General features: G+C 55.1%; 2 protein-coding genes across 2 annotated transcripts in view; one reads left to right on the top strand and one right to left on the bottom strand.

The window, feature by feature from the left end:
• PPP1R15A (protein phosphatase 1 regulatory subunit 15A) overlaps positions 1-398 on the bottom strand; it is a 3,608-nt gene extending 3,210 nt beyond the window's left edge. Inside the window, exon 1 of the mRNA XM_021707765.1 lies at positions 317-398. The gene's annotated coding sequence lies outside the window, so the exon portion shown is untranslated. The remainder of the gene's footprint in view (positions 1-316) is intronic.
• Positions 399-2,645: 2,247 nt separating this feature from the next.
• Positions 2,646-8,454, top strand: part of PLEKHA4 (pleckstrin homology domain containing A4) — a 37,725-nt gene continuing 31,916 nt past the window's right edge. The window contains 8 exon segments of the mRNA XM_021707764.1: positions 2,646-2,690; positions 3,146-3,235; positions 4,323-4,430; positions 6,630-6,702; positions 6,816-6,916; positions 7,107-7,216; positions 7,875-8,090; positions 8,412-8,453. Of these exon segments, the coding sequence (XP_021563439.1) occupies positions 3,152-3,235; positions 4,323-4,430; positions 6,630-6,702; positions 6,816-6,916; positions 7,107-7,216; positions 7,875-8,090; positions 8,412-8,453 (734 nt within the window). The 5' untranslated portion in view covers positions 2,646-2,690; positions 3,146-3,151.

The raw sequence follows: 8,454 nt of genomic DNA, 5'->3' as shown, positions 1-8,454 counted from the left end.
CCCCGCCCCCAGATGATTCCTTCACTGAGGACTCAAGAGTCTGGCTCCCAGACCTCTGATCCCTCGGGCTCACGACTCCAGGCTGCCAACGCCTTCTTCCTAATTCCAGGCCCCCAGCCCACTCCTCCAGACCCCGCAGTCCGCCCCCAATCCCGCCTCCCCTGCGGTCCGGGTTTCGAGGCCCTCCCTCCTCCAGACCCGGGAGTCCGGGTCCCGAGCCTTCCTGTCTCAGAATTCAGAAATCCGAGCGCCCTTCTCATTGCTGACCAGGAGTCCCAACTCCCTGGGGACCCAGGCGTCCTGACCCCTTACTCACCGGCTTGGGGGCTGCGCGTCACCCCGGGGGCAGGAGCGCCGGCTCGGGCTGCCAGAAGCGACCACGGGTCCAGACGGCTCGGGAGGCCAGCGCGTTCATTTCGCCCTCAGGCCTCGGGCTCCGGGGGACTCAAAGACTCTCTGGCTGCCGCAAGCGTGGGAGCGACGAGCGGGTTCGGGGTCGCGCCGCGGACTCTCTCATGGAAACAGCCGCTGAACAGGAACGGACTCAGAGACGCAGACGGCGCCTGCAAGGCTTTTATCTTCGCGGCGACGTGGCGACGTCACGAAGGAGGCGGGGATTGGAAACGCCGACGGAAAGCAGAGTGGGAAGGGAAAATAAGACCGGACTTCTCGCGGAGATTCCGGGCTTTGTGACGTCACCCGGGCATTTCTGAACGTGGCCACGCCTCCGAACAAGCGAGCTGTCAATCAAAAGCTTGGCCCCCTTGAGGCTTGGGAACCAGCTTTCTCCCTTTGCTCGGGGTTAAGGTCCTCCCACCCCAATTTAACCCTCAGGCTCCAGCCTACAGTCTCCCGTCCTCACATCCGGCTGGTTTCCTCCCCGGATGGGAGGGTATGTCATTGTTCCCATTTCGCAGACGAGGAAACAGGCTCGGAAATAAAGCCATTTGCCCAAGATGGTCACAGCAGTCTAGATTCATTGGAAATGAGAACGAGAATGTAACCACCATGGAGGCAGGCACTCCGCTTCGCTTTCTCGTCAGTGGGGACAAAGGAGACCACACACAGCAGGTGCTCAACAAATGTATGGCGAATGACTGCCAAGCCAAAAGCTCAGGTTCCTTTCTGGTCACAGGCACAGGGCTCTGCCCCTGCTTCAAACATATGCAAAAGCTCTGTCTATACAAAAGGAAATCTGACTGGGTGGGCCTGTTCCTGGACGTGAGGGGGCCTCTGCTACAAGTTTCAGGCTCAGAGCCACAGTTCCAGCCCCACAGCTCTCTTCCCCTACCTGATGCATTATCTAGTACCGTAATATAGCCAGGAAACCACGTATCCCTCCTGAGGGGGTTGTTCTCAGTTTAGAACAGAATTCTCTTCTTTTCTTTTTTTTTTTTTGAGTCGGAGTCACACTCTGTGGTCCAGCAGGTCATGGCCACAGCAGCCTTGACCTGCTGGGCTCACGTGATTCTTCGCCTCAGCCTTCCATGTAACTGGAACCACAGGCACGTGCCACCACGCCCGGCTAATTTTTAAATTTACTGTAGAGATGAGTTCTCGCCAAGTTTCCCAGGCAGGTCTCGAACCCCTGGACTCAGGCAATCCTCTCACATCTGCCTTCCAAAGTGCTGAGATTACAGGTGGGAGCCACCGTGCCCGGCTAGAACAGAATTCTTGCCTGGATCTGAGGTGGAGATTTGATACTCACCACTTGACTCGGTCGTAGCCAGAATCCAGGAATCTGGGACCAATCTCTTCTCCCTGGGAACCCTGGATAAGCTATCCCCGGATCCATCCTCTTAAAAACCCTCACTTACAGCCTAAAAGTCCTGACTCCTGGCTCATACCTTCTTAGGCACCCAGGAGTCTGGATCCCTAACCCAATCCTTCCAGGACTTTGGGACTCTGAGCCCCCACCCCTTGCAAACCCCAAGCCTCCTCCCTTTAGGGCACCAGGCCCCTGAGCACGACAAACCCATCAGGGTCCTGGAGTTCGGTCTTCCAATCTACTCTCCCAGCCTCAGCTCTCAGGGGACCCAGGGTTGGGGGGGCTGCCCCTCCCTTCAGCTGTGGGGGCAGCTGAGCCAGGGGTCAGGCTATGATGGGGAGGCCAGAAGGGGCGGGGACAGGCGGGATTGGGAGGGGAAGCAGCAGCGTGGGCGGCTGGCAGAGGAAGGGAAAGACCAGAAGAGAGGAAAGAGAAACTGGAAGAGGGAGGAAGAGAGAAAGTAAGAAGGAGATTCCGAAAGAGAGGGGAGGAAACACAGACGTGGAGGGAGAGAGAGAGAGAGAGAGAGAGAGAGAGAGAGAGAGAGAGAGAGAGAGAAGGAGATAGAGACTTAGGAAAGAGACTCTGAGTCTGGGAGAGAAGATTTGGACAGAAACAGAAAGGTTGGAGAGAGCGTGATGGAGGGAGAGAATGCGTGAAGAAGAGAGTGAAAGAGACAGGGTTTGGAGAGAGAGAGAGAAGTGCGACTGGAAAGAGAGTATAAAAGAAGGGAGAGTGGGAGAAAGAGAAAGAGAGAGGGAGACCATAAGAGACGTAGACAAAGAGACAAAAAGAGAGTGCCAGTTAGCAGGTGAGAAAAGAGGCAGAGAACTATGAGAGACAGCTCCTAGGCGACAAAAGAGGGGACACTGCAGCACCCACACCGTCTTCTTGTCCCCTGTCATTGGGACCCCAGAGCTGGGTAAGTTTCCTGGCTGGGCTGGAAGGGGCTGCCGGGGTGAACATTCCCGGTGCTGCAGGGCTTGGCTTGGGGAGCTGGCAGGGGTGACTGGGGTGCGTGGGGGAGGGCAGGAGGCAGGTAGGCTGGGGCAGCTGGAAGGAGGCAGGGAATGGGGAGCCCTTAAGCACAAAGAGGGTCACATTCCTGGCCAGAGTGCAGTGGGCAGGAATAAAGGATCCCCTATTCTCTGGCCTGGGCCGCAGACAGCTGCCCCCTCCCGCAGCTGCCAGGGCCGCCTACCTCGCTTGGCATTGCTCTTGTTATGCGGTCCTGGGCCGTGGCCTCCTCCAGCCCCCCAAGTCCCCAAACAAGAGGCTCTTTCTCCTCGGCCTCCTCCGACCTCCGAGCCCCTGACCCCATCTCTGTTTGGAACCGGGTCGCTGCAGAGACACAGCCCCTTTCTTTCCCTCCTCCAGCCCTTGATGGAGGAGAGCAGACCCCGAAGCAGCCTCAGCCTGGCCAGCAGCGCCTCCACCATCTCTTCGCTCAGTAACCTGAGCTCCAAGGTTTGGGCTTCCCGGTGGGCATGGGGAGGAAGGCAGGGGTCTGAGCCTCCCCAGGGCCTCTGGTGGTTAAGGACAAGCATCCAGCCGTGCGTGGTGGCTCACATCTGTAATCCCAGCACTTTGGGAGGTGGAGGCGAGAGGATTGCCTGAGTCCAGGGGGTTCAAGACCATTCTGAGCAACATGGCGAGACCTCGTCTCTACAATAAGTCAAAAAATTAGCTGGGGGTGGTGGCGCACGCCTGTGGTTTCAGCTACTTGGATGGCTGAGGCGGAAGGATCGCCTGAACACAGCAGGTTGAGGCTGCGGTGGCTGTGGACATGCCACTGCACTCCAGTCTGGGTGACAGACTCCGACTCAAACCAAAACAAAACAAAAGGATGTGGATCCTTAGCAATGGGGTCTGCCGGACCTCTCTAAGGTCCTGAATTGTCCACCAGCCGCGGCTAGGAATGCAGAGGCACTCCCAGCTCTGTCCCCACCCTTTGTATTTTCCCAATTCTAAGCCAGACTAACAACCTCCTTTGACCCTGGTTGCTAAGATAAGGCCACTCCCCAGCCATGAGGCCCCTCTAGTTCTCAGAAGCAGTGGCTGTTCTTGATTAGCACTGGGACTCTCTGTCTTACCTCCAGCCGTTCCATCTATCCATTAATGAACTCCAATAAGAAAACACCCTTCTTTGACAATAAAGCTGCCTGCACCCCAAATCAGCCTCCCAGCCAAAAGTTTAGGGACTGGCTGGATGCAGTGGCTCGTGCCTGTGATCTCAGCACTCTGGGAGGCCGAGGCACGAGGATTGCTTGAGCCCAGGAGTTTGAGACCAGCCTGGGCAACATGGCGAGACCTTGTTTCTACAAAAAAATTAAAAATTTAGTCAGGCATGGTGGCGTGCACCTGTAGTCCCAGCTACTCAGGAGGCTGAGGTGGGAGAATCGCCTGAGCCCAGGAGGTCGAGGCTGTGGTTAGCCATGATCGTGCTGCTGCACTCCAACCTGGATGACAGAGTGAGACCCAGAGTCCCACCTCACCGCCCTACCAGGCCATCCTGAGACCCTCCCTCATTCACTCTGTCCCCTTCTCTCCTCAGAAGACTACCCGGGCAGTAAACAAGGTCCACGCCTTTGGGAAGAGGGGCAATGCACTCAGAAGGGACCCCAACCTGCCAGTGCACATCCGAGGCTGGCTTCATAAGCAGGTGGAGTCAGTGGAAGAAGGAAAAGGATGCTAGAGTCTGTGTTGCTGACTGTACACTGTTTCTCTCCTTCCAAGTTCCCACATATGTTTCTTTTTTGCTATCAACTGCCCTTCCCCTTATTCTGTCATTGTTTCACTCATTCATTCATTCAGTGACTATGTCTGGAACACTTACAATGTTTCCAACCCCAGGGCACACGCCATGCAAATTCAGATAAACAAGTATCCATATGACATTCTAGATTGAGTGGAGGAGGGATGGATAATAAATCAATAAATAAACAACTCAGGGAAGGTGGCTCATGCCTATAATCTCAGCACTTTGAGAGGCCGAGGGGGGAGGATTGCTTGAGGACAGGAGTTCCAGATCAGCCTGGGCAACATAGCGAGACCCCCATCTCTACAAACATTAAAAAAAAAAAATTATCCAAGTGTGGTGGCACACACCTGTAGTCCTAGCTGCAGGGGAGGGTGAGGTGGAGGATCGCTTGAGCCCAGGAGTTGGAGGCTGCAGTGAGCTATGATTGTGCCACTGCACTCCAGCCTGGGTGACAGAATGAGATCCAACTCAAAAAACCAAAACCAAGAAACAAACAAAGCAAAACAATAAACAAAGCAACAGAAATAACACAGGGGATGTGCTTGAAAGTGGCTGAGGGATGAGAGCTATGCTTGATTCTTGGCTGGCGAAGGTCTTTCTGAGATGACATTTGAGCTGAGAACTTAATGGCGATGTTGCCATTGGGTGGCAGTGCACACGCAAAGGAAAGACCCTGGAGTGGGCAAAATCCTGGTGTGTAGAGCGAGCCAAGGAGAGAGAGATAGGAGGGGCGGCAGGGCAGTGGTTCTCAAAGTGTGGTCCCTGGACCAGCAGCACCAGCATCATCTGGGAACTTGCTCATAACACAGATGATCAGGTCCCATCCCAGATCTGCAAAATCAGGACCTCAGGATACAGGACCCAGGAGTCTGTGTTTTAACACATTTTCCCGGTGATTCTTATGCACGCTGAAATGCAAGACTCCCTGCAAACTAGTGAACTGGGGTAAGACATTTGAGACTTGTTCTAAGTTTTGACAGTAAGCTCTGTTTCGAAAAGGAGACTCACATGATCTGACATTTTTACTTTCTTTTATTTTGTAGAGACAGGGTCTTGCTTTGTTGCCATGGCTGATCTCAAACTCCTGGCCTCAAGCAATCCTCCCTTTGGCCTCTCAAAGTATTGGGATTGAAGGCCTGAGTCACTGTGCCCAGCTGCTGACCTATAATTTTAAAAGATCATGCTGGCCTGGCGTGGTGGCTCAAACCTGTAATCCCGGCACTTTGGGAGGTTGAGGCTAGAGGATTGCCTGAGTTCAGGGGTTTGAGAGACCAGCTTGACAAGACCAAGTCTCTACAACAAATCAAAAAATTAGACAGGCATGGTGGCACACGCCTGTAGTCCCAGCTACTTGGAAGATGGAGGTGGAAGGATCACCTGATCCCAGTAGGTTGAGGCTGCGGTGGCCATGAGTGTGCAACTACACTCCAGCCTGGAAGACAGAGTGAGACTCCAACTCAAAAAAAAGTGGTGGAGTCGGGAATAGAATTCAGGGTCAATTGCATCTAGAATCTATGTCAGTGCAGGCCAGGTGTACTGGCTGACACCTGTAATCCCAACACTTGGGAGGCCAAGGCAGGAGGAGTGCTTGAGGCCAAGAGTTTGAGACCAGCCTGGGCAACATAATGAGACCACATCTGTACAAAATACATGAACAAATAAATAAATATTACCCAGGTATGGTGGTGCATGCCTGTAGCCCCAGCTACTCAGGAGACTGAGGTGGAGGTGAGCCCAGGAAGTCAAGGCTGCAGTGAGCTGTGACTGTGCCACTGCACCTCAGTCTGGACAACAAAGTGAGACTATAACTCAATTAAAAGAAAAAAAAAACTGGAGAATTAGAATCTGTATCAGTGCAACCACCACACACTGGCTTCCAGGTCTCTATCTGTATCTATTGCATCAAACGTGTGTCTCTGTCCCTCCCCTCTTTCTGGGTCTCTGTGTCCCCCTCTGCCCTGTCTCTGTCCTCAATCTATGTCTCTGTCCCTCTCTCTCCAGGTCTCTTTTTTGCCTGGGTCTCTGTTCTCATTGTCACTGTCTTTATCTCCTTTCTCCTCTCCCCTTTACTCAAGCCCCTTCTCCCGTCTCTCTCCCTAGGACAGCTCCGCTCTCCGGCTCTGGAAACGTCGCTGGTTCGTCCTTTCTGGGCATTGCCTCTTTTATTACAAGGGTCAGTGCTCCGGTTGGCCTGGGGTGGGAAGGCCACCCCCCACATGCCCTTCCCTGTGGCTTCTTGGCCTCCTGATCCCTGCGTGATGGCCGACCCCAGCCCCCTGTTTGCAGACAGCCGCGAGGAGAGTGTCCTGGGTAGCGTTCTGCTTCCCAGCTACAGTGTCAGGCCAGATGGGCCGGGAGCCCCGCGAGGGCGACGCTTCACCTTCACCGTGAGTCCGTCCACCTTCCATGGGTACCAGGCAGTGGGAACTAGAGAGGAGGGGAGAGGTGTCTGTTGAGGCAACTTCAAGTCCCAGCAAGCATTGCAGTAACCATTACTGGAGATCTTGACCAGGGTCCATGACACCCTCCTTTTTAGAGGGCCCGGGCGTCCGGGTCCCAAGTCCTCCCTCCCCGCAGGCAGAGCACCCGGGCATGAGGACCTACGTTTTGGCCGCTGATACCTTAGAGGACCTGCGAGGTTGGCTACGGGCGCTGGGTCGAGCCTCCCGCGCGGAGGGGGACGACTGGTGAGTAGCGATCCAAGCCATGCCCCTGACCCTGTGCCTCCGCCCTGAGTCAGTCTAGTAATTCCAAACTCCTCCCCCTGGAGCCCCCACCCCTTCGAATGTCCACTCACTAGCTTTCTAGCTAAGGAGACTGTCTTCGAGGCCACGCCTCCAGGGAATTTAGGTCTTCCAATCAGCAAAACGTTTCTCTCCTAAGCCCCGCCCACCATCTTGCCCCGCCCGCCCCCCAGCTAACTTTTCCATCAGGTATTCTGATAGACCCTCTCAGCTCCGCCCCATGAATCATCAATATCCCACACTCTCTCATTGGCTCTTTCTGAAGTATCTGAGCTGCCAATTAAACAATATCAGATTTTTTAAAATGTCAGACCATCTTTTAGTCTCCGCCTCGGCCTGCCTCAATTCTCAGCTGGAGACTGGACTCCCTGGGTCAATCTTTCTCATATTCCGGGGCACTGGTCCAGTGACCTGGATGGACCTTGTGGCCTGGCACCGGTCACTTCCACATTTGGACCTCAGCTTCCCCATCTGCAAAAGGAGGACAATGATTTGTAGTGCACAGCTCCCTTTTTTGGTGGTTCCCCGTGTCCTCATCTGTGAAAAGAGGGCCGTTATGGGCTTCAAAGGAGTGATGTCTTTTTCTGCGCCCATTCACTAGTGGCCAACCCAGGTCACCTGCACGCCCTCAGCCTGGGGAGGGCCCTGGAGGACCCGGTGGTCCCCCAGAGGTGAGCAGAGGGGAAGAGGGGCGCATCTCAGAATCACCGGAGGTGGCTCGACTCTCGAGAGGTCGTGGTAGGCCCAGGCTGCTCACTCCCAGCCCCGCAGCCGATCTTCAGTCTGGACTCCAGCTTCGGAGGGCGAGGAGCCCTGAGTGAGTGGAACTGAGGCCAGCTGGGGCGGGGCCTAAGGGGGCGGAGTCGAGACTGGCTAGAGGCGTGGCTTAGCGCTTTCTGCGTGAGTGTGGGTGAACTGCTGGGGTTACTGTGGGGGTCGCAGGCTCTTGGGGAGTTCTAAAGGGGAGATGCCACAAAGGGGAAATGATTCAGGATCTGGACAGCAGAGGAGGATTCTTCTCCAGAAGGACAGTAAGGCACAGTGAAGTGAGGCATGTCCTCGAGGCTGACTTGATGGGGAGCGAGGTGGATGGAGGGGGCTCTGGTTGACTCAGTTCTCCATTCTCTCCTTCTCACAGCCTGTTCGCACCCCTCTCCCGCCCTCCCTCTCCGCTGAGCCTC

The sequence above is a fragment of the Carlito syrichta genome, unplaced genomic scaffold (genome assembly GCF_000164805.1).
Source record: "Carlito syrichta isolate Samal-C Ts95f unplaced genomic scaffold, Tarsius_syrichta-2.0.1 Scaffold124018, whole genome shotgun sequence".
Classification (NCBI taxonomy): Eukaryota; Metazoa; Chordata; class Mammalia; order Primates; family Tarsiidae; genus Carlito; species Carlito syrichta.
This window is presented reverse-complemented; position numbering and strand designations above follow the sequence as displayed.